Raw genomic sequence first — 18,157 nt, forward strand, 5'->3', positions numbered from 1 at the left:
AAAAAAAAAAAAAAAAAAAAGCCACTAGGGATTGGCTTGCTGTGGGCAGGCTGAGACGTGGTCAGAGCAGAATGTGGAGCAGAGCTGTGACATGCTGTGAGCATACCCGACCACACCCACAGTGTGCACCAGCAATGTTAATAAGCAGTATAATTCAAGGGAACACTTCAGGAGTGAAATTTTGTCTTCTTTTGTTGAAAGAAGGCAGCCCTGTGCTGGTGAAAGAGCTGTTGCAGTGCTTTCCTCTGTGCTTCATCCTGGGGTAGTGTGATAGGGGAAACAGATGGAGGTAGTAATGAGAAATGAACTCTGCGCACATGCGTGCCTGTTGGTTTCTACTTTACATAGTTCTTGTTTTTTATATTTCTTGTGCACTGGGAACAATAAAACCTGATTTGAGGAGCCAAAGACTACAGAAAAGTATCTTCTAAAATATTTCTTCACAGTTCAGAAATCCACAACAGAGCATTTTGTGTCAAAATCTTACCTGATTTCTGCTCAAGTGTACCAGCTAATAGAAATCACAGATACTGCCTTTTCGAAGAGCTGTCACAAGTAAAATCAGAGATACCAGACAGGAATCTGGGACCCTTTATGTCATCAGAGGAAGAGTTGACAAAATGATATAATGAACAGCATGAAAAGGAGAGGTTTGAACAACTGCTTGCTGGAGCAGGTGTCTGCAAGTCCACGTAGTTGTGTTTGGAACAAGCGGAAAGAAAACATAAAAAGTATATAAAAATCTGTGAGGTCATTGTGAATGAAAACAAGCCCACATGATTGTGCTTAGAACAAACAAAAAATCTAATGTAATTGGTGCATGATGTCAGGATTTTTGGGCCTTCTGCAGGGAGAGCAAGGAGACAACACAGCTCCAGCCAAAAGCTTTTACATTTAAAGCATCCCCAGTGAGATTGCTGTAGTGGGGCAACTCCTCCAAACCAAAAACTGAAAACAGCAGCAAAAGCTGAACCCCTGCCAGGCATTTGCAACACGCCAGTAGATCAAGGCAAGAACGCATTGCTGGTATGGTAGTAGCTGTGACCACACTTCAGAGATACAGAGAGCTGCAGGGTATTGTGTTACTTTGACATTTTTTGACAGGCTCACTAACAGCTGTCTTTCTGCACCTTCTGGGGAAGCAAGGAGAATGCAGAAGGTGGGGCTGGTAGTTGATCCAAGGGCCTCCATATGGGAATGGTATTGGTAACAAGCCTCTGGGAACTGTTTTTCCCTGGGCTGGAAACGGGAGCACTCTGACCCAGCTGGTATCCTTGACCACCAAAGGCCCAAGTGATTGCTCACACTTCCTGGAGGGCGACTTGGTTTGTAAAGCCTGGAGAAAGCTGCCAGTGGCATCTCCTGGAGTCAGGGCTGTCAGTGCGGCAGAGAAAAGTGCACGATTGCTGGGAAGAGTTGCCTGCGTGCTTATCGCCCACAACTGTGTGCTGTTCTGTAAAATGCTTTTTGTTTTGGCTAAATATTACTCAGCTTTGTGGAAGTTGCATGGAAACCCAGCCGTTCTTTCTGAAGCGGAACAGTACTGGGGTGATTTTAAGATCTTCATTTGCCCTCCTCAGCGGGTGGCAGAAGGGCTTCTGGTGACCAGACAGGACTATGAGCTTTTGCTGTAGGCTTGAGTTGCCTCCGTGAACACACAGGAGGAGTTCCCAGACAAAAGCAGGGCATGAATACAGCCAGCATTGTCTACTTTTGTGTCTCATCTTCAGCTGCTTTCACAGAGCTGCTTTTATGAAACCACAGAAGAGACAGGGAGGTTTGAAGACCAAAAAGTTTTTTCCTATGATAACACTAATTGATCCCAGTGGATACTGTGCATTTCTTCTGCTGCAAATTTAACAGGTTACCATAAATAAGCTCTACCATGGCTTAGCAGGAATGGAAAGATCAGCTATGTGCTGCCTTGTCAAGTAGCTTTAATCACGGACATTTCTGGCATCAGGGACTGAGTTGCTACTTTCATGAAAGTGGGATAGCTTTTGCAGCTCAGCCCAGTGCATGCTGTGCTTGCACCTGTCTGTACAGGCCAAAAATTGCTGCCATAAGTCCTCTGGGGACCAAGGGAAGTAGTCAGCAACTGACACTGCTGCTGCTGCTCTGCCCCATCTGACAGCCTGTGGCCAGCAAGGGGGATGTGAGGCAGATTGGCCGTCATCCTCCTCTTCCACCCCCTCTTCCTCCCTCCTTCCTCCTGCTCTGGTTGGCTGACAGTGATGTGAGGCACTGCTTTCTGCTGCTGCCAAGGATGTACCGCTGCTGAGGTCTTGCCCAGAGGTTCTGCTCTCAGGACAGGCTGTGCTTTCTGGGGCTCGATGTACGGTGACACCCTGACTGAGGCTTTTGTATACTAGAATGGTTTGGAGATTTATTTGACTTTCTTCACTGAATTGTAGAGGAAAAAAATTTCTTCCTATTGCTTGCTCATGCAATTTTTTTTTGCTTTCCCAGGACACTACCTAAAAGAATTTGGAAATTCCACTCCTCATCTTCCCCCCAAAAAGCCATACCAAAATGTGTTGTAGCTCCTCTTAGGAAGAAGAATTCTCTCTAGAAAAATCTCAGCTTTTCCTAGTTAAAGCAAATTTAACAGTGATCCACATGCTCCTCTTTCCAGATGGCTGACAGCAAACCAACAAAAAGTGCTATATCAGTTGAAAAGTATCCTTTTTGCTGGAAAGAAATTGTACCAAAAGCAGAGTGTTGAATGTGAAGTTTTGGTTTCCAGTTTCCCCAAGCCTTAACCTTCTCAGCCAAAATTTGTGTTATCCTAACTCAAACCTTGAACCTTCATCTAAGCATAATCTGCCTGCAACTAAAAACTTAGTTTTCAAAATGTACATTGTTATCATTAGTATTTTTATCATTAGTGTTTTTAACCAACTTTAACCAACTGGTGATGTAAGAATGAATTGTTTTGCTTCTGTTTCTTGTTTTTTTTTTTTAAAGGCAGTAGAGTATTAGGAAAAATCCTACCAAAACCCAAATATTGAGGAAGTATCAATTTTTTTTTTAATCTTAATGTAATGTTCTTTTCTGTTTCCATATGGAAATCCAAACATAACTGGCATTTCTTGTACTTTTGCCTATAAATAAATGAGTGACTGATGTAAATTCCCAACCTCTTTTTCTGCTTCCTTGATAATGTTGCTTTTGGAACTAGCTATTTATATATATTTTTCTTGTAAAGTTGCACTGTTGCTGAGCAAACAGCTGTGACAGATGTAAGCCCCTTGAAGGGTGTAACATATCTGTGGTTATGTTTCCAAATGTTTACAGGCGAAATACATGAGATGTAAAAAGCTAGCTAGTAATTTTAGTTATCCCAATTGTTTGTTTTGATTTTCTTTTTTTCACTTACTTAATGGAATGTGGTTTTGCTTATTAGCCAGTGTCAGGCATTGTGCCTTGTTTGTGTTATTTACATGGAGATCAATTGCTGTCATTCCCTTACAGTACTGGGGAAAAAGGAGAAAAGGTAATATTACTGATCCCACCCCAGCCCTCCATTGTCGTAATCACTGCTGACTGATGTATAGATTCATATTTAGTCTGTAAATAATACTAACGAGAAGGTTAAATATGAGCGAATGGCTCTGTAAGGAATTGCTTATTAGAAATGCAAGATCAGAGATGTGCATTGAGGAGTGTTACTGCCATTATGCATATTTGCATTGAGGTTGGATTGGTTTGCAGCATTGGGTCCAAAGTTCCCCAGTGCTCAAGATTTTCCTTGGCAGAGTAGGAAGGAGTACATGCTGGTCCTGTTCAGAGTTTAATTAAACTGTCAGGCAGAAAGCAGTGAGGCTACACAGGAGGTGAAAAGTTATTTCAGAAACCTGGGTTGAAAAGTGTGTTACTTGCCAGCTGGTGCAGTGAATGTGTGATAAGAGAAATACATCTGAGGGTCTCCTTTCTTTCATCTCTTCCCCCAGTTGCAGGTGTTTGCCAATGCCAGGAAACTGCTGGCTGCCAGCAGTTACAGGTAATTAGCTGTCCTTGCTGCCACCTGTAAGGAAGCTTGTATAGTGTCTTCACCATAACAGCAAAAAAAAAACCATTCTATTCTCTGAAAAGGGAAAGAATGTGTAGCATTCCTTTACTAGCTAACATACTCAGTTATGCTGGATAGGGCTACACCTATCCCTTAATTAAGTAATAGCTAGAAATTGCAAGAAATTGTACATTTGTATTTCTGCATCATCAGGCTTTTACCAGCATTTTGTGTAATTCCTGTGATTATGAAGAGTAGCCTTCTTCTGAAACCTCCAGAGTGACTTCTAATAAGTGCTGTGGTGTTTGGAAGGAAGAGGATTTTGAGAAATAAAACATCCTGGTATAGCGTGCTGCAAAATGAAGCTGCATGTTGCATTTTTAATGAGAATTTTCTGGGTACAGCAGTGTGCATTCATCCGGTTCTTCATGTACTGCTAAATGTTCTTCTGTTACTCCCACAAACAAGTGTGGAAATTTGTCTGCTTCTTTACTCCAAGGAGCCCTCTCTTTGCATTGATTTGCTCTCACAATTGCTCTGTGTCAGTCCTTGAGGTCTGCATTGTGAGACCTTCCTTTCTGCAGCAATAGCACATGTCATTTCTATTATTGAAATACAATTTAGTATAAAGGCCATTTAGTCAATGCTAGCATTCATTTGGAAGAAGTTTAACATTAGCATTTTCTGTGCTTGATTCTGCAAAGTGCCTGTCTCCCTGATCCTGATTAGCAAAGCATTTGAACATACACATAAAACTCTCTATCAGTGACTCCCCTCATTTCATTGGAGCCAATCATGTGCTTAACTTTCCAGAGAAGGCTAAAATGATTAGTAAATTAGGGTGAGAGCACTTCTTTTTTGGAGACATTAGCGGTTAAGTCAAATTAATCTTTAAAAAGAAAAGAACTAAGAAATCTCAATTAAAAAGAGAGTTCATGATCTTTGCTTTCATATCAGCAGGGATTCAGACCAAACCCATCTGGAAACTCTAAGAGGTTTTCTTTATTTTTTAAATGACTACTTCTGTACAAGAACTTTAGTCTACTTATAATTAAGTCTTAAAGCTAGGCAGCCATTTGAACCTCACAGCTGGTAATTTGAGGTCTTGGTGTGAACGGGTGTTCCTTTGTCAATGCTAATTTATTTCTGAAAAAAGGAGAATGTTATAAGAATGTTCTGTTTTCCTTTGGGGTTTCTCATGAAGTCTGGACAAAAATAAACTGAACTGAAAAATAAACTGAAATTTCCAGACATGGATTCTGAATTGTAGGTTTCTTTGTAAGCAAAATGATCCAAATTCAGGCTAGCTTGAAAACAAAGTTTCTGTTTCTGGACTGGATATCACCACTTAAATAAATCAAAACCAAATATTATTTGAGAAAGATTTGATTTCTGAAAGATGCTGTTAATGTCCCTCTGTCCTCCATGCTCGTGCAAAGATGTGCATTCCCTGGACTCGATCACACTAGCAGTGAATGCTGTCCATGCTCTCTAGTGCGAACTGACCAGGTAGCTGTGTGCAGGTAGACATTTTCTGTACTCACATTGTAGGTAGTAGCAGATGAAGTATTTGCAGGCATATGAGGTGCATATTTCTTCATTTATTTTTCTTTGCTGTGCTGCAGTAGTAGCAAGTTACTTACAGTTTACCAGTGATTTTGTCTGTTCCTCCAGGAGACTTAAACTGGCACAGAAGGACAAATCACAGTCAGAGGAAAAAAAAAATCAATTCTCTGAAAATTGAAACAAAATACAGCTTTTCTATGTTCACACATCCCTTACGCTTTTTAGGGCTGATTCTACCCTGTAAGCAGTAAATGGGTTAGATAATTTTCTGTACAGTATTCGTAGGGGAAAGAGGGAGCGTGTGAACTGGGATGTTGTAACATGCTCTGCCCACGAAAGCAGCTGTTGTCAGAGCTGCTGTCTGCTTATGGTATCTTCCCAAGGGCGCTGTAGAGAGCACTCTGGGACCTGTGTAAACCAGATCTGTGCCTGCAGTTTGCCTTGCCAGGTGGTGACTCTCCATTCATATGTCTTTTTCACAATGGAAAGTATACCTGTGAATGTGAGAGGGTGACAGGAGAGCTTCTAAGAAGCAGCCTCGGGATGGTTTGGATGAGTTGTGGGGTTCAGGCCAGACTTGGGAAAAGAGGGTGTGCCACAAAGGCAAACAGTAGCACTCAGGTTGTTGGTGTGTCCATGCTAAGCAAGTGCTTAGTCATGTGGAAACTGAGAATGGGCTCTTTGGCTGAATAAAATGAAATTGAAGAAGAAATACATACTTGAAGAAAAGAAGGTAGGTATGACATACCACTCTGTGAAGGACTGACATGACAGAATCCTCAAGAGCTCTTGCAACTCTTGCATGCAGTCTAGCTATTGAGAACTGGTACCAGTTCTGATTTGTCTGATACACATGGCCATCGGGTTAGGAGGATAGTTTACCAAATTATGTTTCAGCCACGGATGTCTTAGCTTGTTTATTGTTTGTTTGCCCCTTGAAATTCTCTTTCTCTCTGTTTCAGTTGTTTCTGGCATTGATTTCCAGCTTTCTGTGATTCCTATATGCCGTTATGCACTTCTGACCTTGATTTTGATGTGTTAGTGAAGTCTCTTAATGCTAGGCATTTGTTCCATGGTGATTTATTGTTGTCTCCTTATTTTACATGTTGTTTCCTTCGTATTTTTTGTTTTTCTCGTACTTTCTTAACTTTTCATCACTTCCTCTGCTTTTTTTTTTTTTTTTTTTTAAGCAAAACTGATGTTTTAGGCTCTGCTCCTAAAATATCAGTCTGGTGATTAATTTTGAAACAGTCCCACTGACACTACTGATACTTTTAAATGTAGCACTACACTTAGCACTCTTTTTTAACAAGTGTATTTGTACCTCTTAGTACTTCTTGAGTCTTCCTAATTTTCTTCTTTAATATCAGGAATTCTTTACAAGGCTTTAGCAGCAGTACTTTTTTCTTTACTGCTTTTAAGTATGAAATAGAAAAATTAAGAAAATTTTGATCTATAAATCTAATTAAACATTCCTGCAGCATGTTCTCGTGTAAATTATCTTTTCAATCAAATTATTTGACTACAGCTACCAGTTTTGGAGGGCAGTACTTAATTAAGAATTCTGATGTGTGTCTCTTTTTATTTCTAGGACATTACATTTCTGTGGACACATCTTATGAGGGTGAGAAGGCCGTGCTTGTCAGTCCTGACCTGTATTCTGAAGAGTGGAGCTGCGTCAGACTGATTTATCAGATAGCAACCACTGTGACTTCATTGGATCCTGCCAGGCTCAACCTGTACATAAGGAAAGAAGGAGAGAGCTTTGATAGTTTACTTTGGTCAGCCAAGGAGCCTTCAGATAGTTGGCTCATAGCCAGTTTAGATTTAACAAACAGCACAAAGAAGTACAAGGTAAGCACAATTTTGGAAGATAACCACCAGAGACTTTATTGTGTACACATTGTGGTGGATGGATTGCATTTTGAACATTTCTACTCTTGGTCTCATTCTTCCTATTCTTGTTCTACGGAGTATGTGGTCTATTTGCGTTGAATGAAGTGTATGCTGTTTTAGCTTTGTCTCATTGTCTTTTGGTGTACTTTTTTTTCTTTTTATTAACTTTGTCTTTGATGCATTTGTACAAGCCTTTCAGCAAAAGTACCTCTGGTGACTGAAAGGGTGATGAGTTCCCTACATAGGTTATTTAACCCATTTATCTGGTTTAAATGTCCAGGGTGAAAATGGGCATTCTAATGCTCTAAAATCTACAGTCTGGTTTGTATTGTGCAGATTGTACTGGAAGCTGAAATGGGACGAGATAAATCTGCCAGTATAGCAGTTTTTGAAATTAAAATAACTCCTGGATATTGTATTGGTGAGTACTGTCTGCTCAGTTCCTGTTTTCTCTGAATAGAAGAAAATGGCTTGCTGGCTGTTCTAAAACTCGAATTAAAGGTTTCAATTTAGGAAAAAACCAGTAGGTTTTATCTTGTTGAAAAGTGAACTGTCATATTCAGTATAGGTATTTCATTGTTTTTAAGTTAAGACTGTGCATGCTAATACATTTTTATATTTACTCATTTCTCTAGTAATATAAACATTTCATGTATGATTCATTCTGTTCTTAAGCAGTTTCTTGTTTGAGCAGGAGCAAATGTTTTATTTTTTTCAAAACTAGACTTCTGCAAACATTAGACGTAACAGCTGTGATGTTATTTTCATTGTCTGCCACCCGATGTTTCCTTACAAAGGAATGCTGCAGACTATAGAGTAAAAGATGTGGTGGTATTTACACTGATGGCTGTTTCCTCATGACATTTGCCAAATACTGCCATGTTCAAAAATTTTAGTGGCTTAGAGGCCAAAAGACCTTTCCGTTTCTGGGGAGCTCTGGTGGAGTGCAACTGAACTGCTAACAATTCTTTGGATCTAAAAGGAAATAAAGCAATCTTGTCACTGCTGAGAAATAGTATTTCTGCTCTCCTTCCAGCCATCCTTGCTTTACAAATGAGAGTTCTACTCTGATTCTTCAGGAAGTACTAGAAGGTGGATTATTTTAAATCTATTTTATTTTGTTGTAAATCACAGTAGGTGGGTATTGCCAAATAATGAACAGAGAGATTGGACTGAACAAGATGGAATTGTGTATTTTACAGCAGTGATTAAGAATTGTCACTGTTTGCTTCTGCTTACTGTAAACTCTTTAGTGGTGTGTCCATTTTTATAAATGTAGATGTTCTCTGCACTGCTGTATATAAAACAGACAGTGCTTAGCAATAGCATGTATTTGAGCTTCTGTGAAGAAAATATGTGCATTGTGCTGGTGCAATTGCAGAATGTGACTTTGAAGAAAATCATCTTTGTGGCTTTGTGAACCGCTGGAACCCCAATGTGAATTGGTTTGTTGGAGGAGGAAACATTCGCAATTCCCAGTCTATCCTTCCCAAAGACCACACACTTAACAATGAATTGGGTAAGCACCAACATATAACAGAAGTACGGATTATATGGATGAAAACTTGGTTCTCTAACCTTTGTGTTTCCATATACTGCAAATTACTATGTATGCTCTTTCTTTCTTTTTTTTTTCTTGGAACTGAGTGCGGGAAGAATGATTGACTAAAGAATGGATGTCTTAATCTTTGATGTAGTGCTGTATGAAGTACTGCAGGAGACATGGGAATTGAGCTTGCTACAGAGTACTTTCCACCTCAAACAACATTGGGTTTTTTTAGTGCAAGGAATTATATCATGAAAAGTGGGCTGATACTTTTTCCTTAACTCATGCCGCTGTGCCTTTATATTTTATTTCACAATTGTATGAGTTGAGTACAGAGTGTCAGTCCAGCCCTGCATAACTGCTTAAATACTGGTAAAATTTTCAAGGAAGTTGGACTCACCAGAACTTCAACCATGGTACATATGGACCTTCTGCATATTAAAAAGTACTGTATGAAACTGCCAAAGCTGGCAGCTGGGAGAGATTTATTTTCCTGTAGCCACCCCATTTCTTTTTCACACAAACTCTCACTGCTGACTGACTGTTGAATGAGAAGATCTCAATAATTTAAAATTCATGTAAAAACCTTCTTTTTGCAAGCAGTGTGGTATGAGGATACATCAACTATTTGTCAGGAAAATTTTGGTTAAGATATGAGATGTGGTAACACTGCAGAAGAAAATGAAGCATCTCAGGCAAGTACCGCTGAAGAGTTACCAGTCTCCTGACCGTGGCAGGCTCCAGGAAACTCATAACCAAGCCAGCTCTTTCCGCTGTATTCATTTGAATGGGATGAGAACTGAAATCTCCAGGGCTGGGAACAGTATTAACTAATTAATAGGCTGTCATGGTGTAGATAACAAAAATGCAGAAACCTAATAGCACAGTTTGCTATGTCTATACTGAAACATCCTGTTAGTTTAGCTTTGTTTTCCTTAAATTTTCTGCCTGTGAAAAACTGTTTTTAAATTTATCAGCCAGTATTGCTTGATGCTATGTTCCTAGGAGTGTAGAAAGGAAAATCTGTAGATGTATGGCATTTTTGTAAACATGCATGTGTCCTGCTTAAATCAAGATAGATTTCCCAAAATCACAGTCTGAGATTTTGTACGCCAAGAATCTGTTTGCACACCATATTGGCTGTTTTGGGCAAGGGATATATATATATAACAATTTCTCTGTTAATGAATCTCTCTTAACAGTATTTTTAAAGGATTTTGCAAAGAATTTAAAACATTCAGAAGGCAGATATTAGGTAGGCCAAGTAGTTTTATAAAGATGGTGAAATGTGCAGAATTACAGTTTGTTTGAGAATTCGTTACATTAAATGATCTGCTGTATTTTTGCAAGACTTGTTCATTTATTTAATTAATCTCAGTAGGTGTTACACTGGATAAGACTAAATACTATACCAGACATTTGGGAGGCTTAGTATTTACTCAAACAACTTTGGGTTCTACAGAGGAAGAAACAAGAAGAAAAAACTTTGAATATTTCTCAGAACTAACCATCATTGTCCTAGCAATACAGATATATATCTAGCCCTGCCCACCTCTATATACTTCCTTTAATTGGTGTCCTTTCAAATGTATCCTTACGCTAAGTTCTTTTATACTTCTAGGTCACTACATGTATGTGGACTCCATTTACGTCAAACATTTTCAGGAGGTGGCTCAGCTAATCTCACCAAAGACTACAGCTCCGATGTCTGGCTGCTTATCTTTTTATTACCAACTTAAGCAGGAGAGCAGCATTGTTTTTACTCTTTACTTGAGAGATATGAGTGGCTTTTATGAAGAGATCTGGAAAACAGGCAGTGCCTCATCTGGAGACTGGGCATTGGCTGAAGTTGACTTCAGTGCACCATACCCGATGGAGGTAAAACAGTCATTCCTGTACAATTACTTCAGTATATTAGTCCCATATTTCTGTCCATTGATGATCTATTTTTGAGGATACTGAGTATCATAACATTATGCATGTCTTGTGCCACAGAACAAAACAAAAATATTCTAGATGTTTTCTCTGACTTAGACAGTTCTGCAATTCAGTCTTTGTTTTCATAAGACAGTGTCCAAACCTGTGTCCTAATAGTACAGTAGCCTTTAGATGTGAAAGCTAATTGTCTTTGGAAATCTGAATTAATGTAAAGAGTATCAGAAAAAAATAAAATGGTGTTTCCTAGTGTTTACTGGAAAATAAATACCTTCAGAGATTGGAATAAACAGTGTATTGTATATCCACATTATATGTACTTAAATATATAAAATACATAATACACTTTTTATATGTATCCATATATTTTTATGAGCATATAGTACTAATATATATAGATAGATGATACTAGGATTATAAGTAAATCAGCTTTAATTCTACTTGCTTTAACACTACTGAAGCTGTTCATTAATTCAGTATAAGCCTACAGATTTTCAGAAATTATTGGGGATAAAATTTATTTTTCTTAATTGTTACATACCTTCATTCTCAGTAATGTTAGTAGCCATATTGAAACTGTTGTACTTCAAACAGTATGGCAAAGGAGGTGTGATCTGATTTTAAAAAAACACACTTTAACAGACAATAGTAGGAACAGGAGATACAACATTTACTAACAGAATGGGCATTATTTCAATTACTATATCTGAGGATAAGAACAGATGTATAAAACTAATTGGCAGAAATGTTTTAAAGGATCAAAAAAGTGGAGTGGTGAAGCAATGAAGCGAAGAGAGCTGGAAGATTAAAAAGAAAAACATTCTGCAAAGAACTGAACTTTTTTGCAAGTTGAAAAAAGACATAGGCTATGTCAGGCAGAAATGAATGTGTAGGAATGTCATTTTATCTCAATAAAATGAGTTACAAAACCTTTAGCGACACATCAGAATTTGGAAGTATGTTTTACGTATTTGGGGTTGCAGTTAAGGGGAAATATTGGAAGTGCACAAATACTTCCAATTTGTGAAGTTGGAAAGCAAAAAAGTCAAATTTGTCTTTTGCATCTGTGTGCACTGTGAAGAATGTGAGAGGAATTCCCATACTGCAGCCTTTCTTTACAAGGGATAAATTAGTCAATCTGTCTCAATACGTCAGTGGGTGTGAGTAAAAAAATGGACGGCAGTTGAAGCCTTAACGATCACTTAGACCTTGGAGTTACAGTGGCTAATTTTCTGAAAATATTATTTCTTAATTGCATTCATAAAACCACCATGAATGTTGGAAATTATCTATATAGGAATAAGCAGCAAACCATAGGATGGAAGAATGCACAGGGTACCTATCTCTGTGTCCAGTAGAGTGCACAACTTCAATCCTTTCAATTAAAAAGGAGTATTGTTGGAAGTATGAGGGGGAGATGGGAATAATCAAGTTACGTGAACAAAATAACAATTTCCAACTTCAACCTGCAAAAAAATATGATGAAGTAGAATGTGGTAGAGGTTTATAAAAGCCATATATGATACAGAAAAGCTTGACTGTTCACTGTTTCTCATAATTTGCACTGATGTTCCAGATTCTTAATTATAAGATAACAGTTTTAAAAGGGAGAACCTCTTCATACATATTGCAACTAAACTGTAGAACTCAATTCCCCAGCATACTAGAGGTACCATTATTTTGATCAGTTCAAAAGCTGATTAGAGAAATTCAAGGAAAAAGCAATCCATTAGAAGTGCACTGTAAGGCAATAACCAAAAGCTTGTCAGAATCTATAGTTCTTTCTGTAGATGACCTCTGCTGAAGACAAATACTGGGCAAAATGGGCCTCTATTCTGCTTCAGAAATTTTTATGTAACCCAATATAATCATTACTTTAGAGATAATTTTATAGATTTTTTTTTTTTTCCCCATTTAGTTCACAAGGAAAGTTCTGTTTTTTTTCTTCTGGCTAGGGGAAATCTTTCTGGTTTCTTATACAGCTCTCCTAGTTTGGTTCCCATCTGTGGGCAACACATCACAGACAGTGCTGTCTCACTCTGGAGGCATTTGTCCTTATATCCTTGTTTTGTCCTTGGGGCTGTCTTGTGATTCAGGCCTTTCTCAGAGTTTTCCTGTAAGTCGGTGCTTTGATACTTAAGATAAATTTTAACACACTTCCTCAGGAGTTATGGACTGTCCTCCACTTACTTGAGGAAATGATGTTCCTTGGGAATGGGGAATGTCCGCAGTGTCTGATTTTGTGGTAAACAAAACAAGTGATAGCTTTTATAGTTCCTAACTGATTTTTTAAAAGGAAAACTTTAGTGTCTGAGGATGTTTAGAGACAAGTGAATGCAGTAACAACAATTCATGGAAAGTAATCCATGTGGTTTGGTTTTAGCTCTTGCTCAAGATAGATACAGTAATAACTAGGCAGCTTTGGGATCACAGTCAATAAAGGATGAATATTGGCTTGCTATGGTATCATTGCATTAGTGTATGTTTATAATTGATGTTTCATAAGGCAGCAGAAGAGTTCTGTTCTCCTTTGATTTTCCCTTGACTTTGGGTGGGCAAAGATCTGGTGCATGGGTCAGAATTGAATTTATATCATAAATAGGTGATGTAGTTCAGTTTGTCCCCAAACCTGCAGTACTGTCTGAAGTGCTGTAGAGTCTGTGTGGGAGAGCCTGTTAGAATTCTGCAAAAATGAGAATGTGTACCAAAATTATTGTTGTGTAGATATAACAAATAATTATTATTTTCAGGTAGTATTTGAAGTTGCTTTCAATAGTGCCAAGGGAGGCTATGTTGCCCTCGATGACATTTCTTTCTCTCCGGTTTTCTGCAGCAATCAGACAGGTAAGAGTTCTTTTTGCTGTCTAATATCCTTCTTTTCTTCCTTGCTTTGCTTCCTTGAACTGCCTGTGTCAGTATTTCCAGTATTTGGTAGTGTTGTGCGGATGCTGCTTTCTTATCTGGCCAGTGCCTGTTGGGCTTCTCTTCCCCTATTGACAAGACAGCACTGTAAGGCAGATAAAGAGAACACTATTGTCTTATGAATTATCTGGAAACCAATCTTTACTGCTTCCCCTCTGGTAACATTACCTCTGAGTTCTGCAACTGCTATGTTGGACTGAATGCTGAGGGATGTCCTGGGTTTTCCCCAGCTGTTTCTGTATAAGGAGGCAAAAGTCCTTGACTTTTCACTTTTGCTGATGCAGGGGATATCTTCCTCCATCCACATGCCCTGAGATGTTCTTCAAAGCCAAAGCAGGAGCTATGTCTTCCTGTCTATGCTGTTCCAAAAGGTGTTATTTCCTACAAGGAGTGGAACATCTGTCAGGATTTTATTAGATTTTCACAGCAGCAGAAGTCAGATAAGTCCTCACGACCTCTGCAGTTTGGGCATATGGGACCAAGGACTTTGCCATTTGTGAGTGCAGCCTCTTAACTCACTCTATTCTTGTTTATCACTGCTACTGCTAAGCAACTGTCAGAATTAAATTAGTGGTTTTCCCCTGAGCCCACCCATTCTTTTTGGTCACAGGCATGAATTTTTGGCTAGTGTTTTGAAGTGACTGGGGAAAAAGACACTTTTGTGCTTTTTTATCACTTGGAGTCTGTTCTACTTTACCTGCACTGTGTAAATATCAGTAGGAGGCATATTATGACATATTACGGAGTTATATATTATTATATATTATAATATGTATTGTAAATCCTCCACTCTTGGCATAGTAAGTCTAGCTGTTCCATTATTTACTCAATGCCTGTTTTATTTTTGTTTTGCAACAAAAATCCTGACTTAGATTTGCAGTATGCCATGGATTGGATCTGTGCACTCATCTGTGTTTTCCATTTTAAAGACAGCTAATGTGCAGTGAGCCATGGAATATTACATAGTATTTTCTGCTGAACCCTGATTTTGTTGTGGTATAATAGCCCAAGAGTAGATCCACTCTAACTGATGAAATTGATGGGCTCAGCTAAGAGCTTTGCTTACCAGCTCTGATTTGTATTTGTTCTTAGTTTGTGGGTTGTTGTTTTTTTTTTTTTCCTACTTGAGAAATTAATGTCCATCATTTGTATGATTGTTTGCTGAAATACATTTAGGTGCTGGATAATCCTTCAAATTTACTTCCTGTTTCAAATTACTTTAAGTGGAGATGTTAAAAAGCAAGAAATCTTCATTCTCCTTGTACTAAATCACAGGGGTGCTTATTACAACTTTTTTTTTTTTTTACATTCCAAAAGTTTTGGTCAGTGAAGGTCTTGATGGTAGTCTAGGGGAGGGAAAGATATTAGAGTAGTATACATGCTCAATAAAGGTTGAATGTGAAGATAAGTGCTCATGCTTCATGAGCCAGGTAGTAACTCCCATTGTACACTTTCTTTGGTGATAAATGCAGAGGCAGCACTGCTACTTACTTCTCTGCAGGCAGAGAAAAACACCTAGTTAGCACACAGTTCTGGCTTATCTGAGAATGAAGGACTGAAGGCATCTCAAAATTTTGCTCATCCTGAAGCTGATCACTTGTGTCCTTGCTACTGTCTAGGAATCCTGCTTAGCCTCCATGCAGAGGGGTTGTGCATGCGGCTATAAAGTGGTGCTCACAGGGTCCAGACTGCTGACCTAGCCAAATGTTGCATGGTCACTTTGGATTTGTCCCCTCCTTCACTCGGCACCTGCAGCAATCAGCTGAAGGGGCATTAAAGAGATAGAGAATTTTTACTTAAAAGTACCATTTGACTGCAGATCAACAGAAAGCTGTCCTCAGGTCTTTTTAATAAACAGTGCAACATTCCTTGCTGTAGAGCTAAAATGAGAGAGGTCAATAGCAACCAAAACCTATTTGACTTATATACTCAAAGCATGTATGTACATGCACATTATGCATTACTACAAAATGGTTTTTAGAGAGGTGCTGTTCAAGAAAATTCTAAATGTTTGTTTTGGAAAGTTATCCCCTTGGGACCAAATTGAAAATCTGACAGCTATGCACATGTGTGCACACAATCACAATCATTCTCTCCAAATATCTTTTGAATAAGGGAGCAGGATGAAAACAGATGTTTGAATGTCTTTGTGCATTATGTCCTGAAGGAGAAATCTTCTTTTTATGTCTATAATGTATTTATATTTTATAGGGACTGTCAGGGAGGTTTTTCTTTACTTCCTCCAGCAAAAATATAAGTAAATAGCATCCACTTGCGATAGAAAATAGATACCTTGAGGTCAGTGTCATTTTTCGTCATATGCATGTAACAACTTTATGTATTCTTGTCTTCTGTAATGCAGAGAAAGATGAAACGGTATAGTAGGGCATAGTTCTGCTTTGAGTACTAATGCTTGTCCTGTGCTCTCCTTAAGAGAACATATGCATTTGTTTTTTAGGAATTCTCTTCAATCCTGCTGATGCAGGCTGCAATTTTGAGGAAGATCTGTGTAATTTTTACCAAGATCACAAGGATGTCCCAGGATGGAGCAGAGTGAAAGTGAAGCGCAACGTGTATAGAGCAGGAGATCACACTACTGGGTTTGGTAAATCTGAACAAGAAGAGTCAAAACTGGATGTTTGTTAATGTTGTTTGTTAATGTTAATGCGTTGTTTAAATTTTCACGTTTCATGTTTTTAAATTTCAGTAACGTCATTGGCACACTGGTTAATTTGCCTTGCTGTAATTGCTTGCCACTGCACTCTGTCGGGGACTCTGGCTGTGTCTGACCCTACATGCAAAGTGGCAATAACACTGGTCAAAAAATCATGTGGTCCATAAATCAGAGTAACATCACTGAGCTGCTCTGATCTCAGTCACTATGAGTCCACAAAAACATGCAGGCATATGATAGTAGCGTAATGCACTGATTTTAACATAGAGGAGAGCTGGGCTTATAGCTCTTCCAGGCATAGGACAGTTGGAGTCTTTAAGGGAAAAATGTGAAATTTTATGTAGTGAAGCTGCATAGTGAAAAGCCTGCCAGTAAGTTCTGAAAATGTGTTCTGCACTTGATGTAGTGCTTTTCATACATCCCCTTACATAGAGTCTTTGTGGTTATTACCTGGAGAATGAAGCCTCGCCTGTTTCACAGCAGCATTGTGTCCCATCTTTTATTCTTTGGTCTCAGAGCAGAATCTTTGAAATAGCTGGCTTTCCAGCAAGAGAATATTTCCATGTATATTTGAAAGAGTGCTTATTTCTAGTAACTTACTCATGTACCAGTTTAGTTTGAAATAGCAAGTTTGTTTTTAGAAAAAAAATCTTATTTCCTTTCACTGACTTTTTCCAGCCAGTGAAAACTTTCTACCACTAAAGTGTGTTGCACTAATGGAAACTGCTTTAACAGCAAACAAGCTATGCTAATTGTTTATTAGAAATACTCATTAGTTGCACTGTCTTGCAGGTTATTACTTGCTGGCAAACACAAAGTTTACATCACAGCCTGGGTACATTGGACGTCTGTATGGCCCAACCCTGCCAGGAAACTTGCAGTTTTGTCTGCGTTTTTATTATGCTTTGTATGGCTTTTTCAAAATGAGTGGCACCCTTGCTGTTTATATCTTTGAGGAGAATCATGTGGTTCAAGAGAAAATTTGGTCTGTCTTGGATTCCCCAAGGGGTGTTTGGACTCAAGCTGAAATCTCCTTCAAAAAACCGATGCCTTGCAAGGTAAGAGCCAGCTCTTCATTCTTCAGTGTTGTAGATGGAGGTTTTCCTTGCCTTTTCCTTTCAGATAACTTTCTTATCCAAGGAGTAAACATGAGTGAGGTGCTCCTGCAACATGAAATAAATTTCCCTAGGCAGTGTGGTGGAGGAGTATTCTTCTTTGCAGACTAGCTTCCATTAGCCCCGGTGAAGGGGCTCTGTAGCAGCAGCAGAGCAGTGCATTTTATGTCCTGAAGGGCAGTCATGGTATTCACTGAGGAACTGGGATGACAGCTGACTGGATGCAGCTATTTCTGCAGTTATTCTGATTTCTGTAATGGTTTTTCACTATATTTGAGTCTTCTGGAGAGAACCAGATGGATCACTACCTGAGGTTACAAAGATAAATACAGCTTTTTTTTCAGAATGGGTTAATGCTATGCCACATACAAATGAAAGTTTTTGCTAGTAACTCTTGAAACAAAAGTATTTCTGAATTATAAATATCTTAAGCATTTCCCCCGCTATAATTTTTGACACGAGAAAGTTATTTAGTGAACTTTTTTTGAAAA

General features: G+C 38.7%; 2 protein-coding genes across 2 annotated transcripts in view; both read left to right on the plus strand.

Annotated features, from left to right (window-relative positions):
* The window catches only part of SMC5 (structural maintenance of chromosomes 5), a 322,808-nt gene that overhangs the window by 44,915 nt on the left and 259,736 nt on the right, over positions 1-18,157 (plus strand). The window lies entirely within an intron of this gene.
* On the plus strand, positions 7,046-17,792 carry LOC104915060 (MAM domain-containing protein 2). The gene is made up of 7 exons (XM_019610498.1): positions 7,046-7,432; positions 7,811-7,895; positions 8,856-8,993; positions 10,642-10,898; positions 13,706-13,799; positions 16,336-16,482; positions 17,344-17,792. Exons 1-7 carry the CDS (start codon positions 7,061-7,063, stop codon positions 17,775-17,777), a joined length of 1,527 nt encoding a protein of 508 aa, XP_019466043.1. The 5' UTR covers positions 7,046-7,060; the 3' UTR covers positions 17,778-17,792.

This window comes from Meleagris gallopavo, chromosome Z (genome assembly GCF_000146605.3).
Source record: "Meleagris gallopavo isolate NT-WF06-2002-E0010 breed Aviagen turkey brand Nicholas breeding stock chromosome Z, Turkey_5.1, whole genome shotgun sequence".
Classification (NCBI taxonomy): domain Eukaryota; kingdom Metazoa; phylum Chordata; class Aves; order Galliformes; family Phasianidae; genus Meleagris; species Meleagris gallopavo.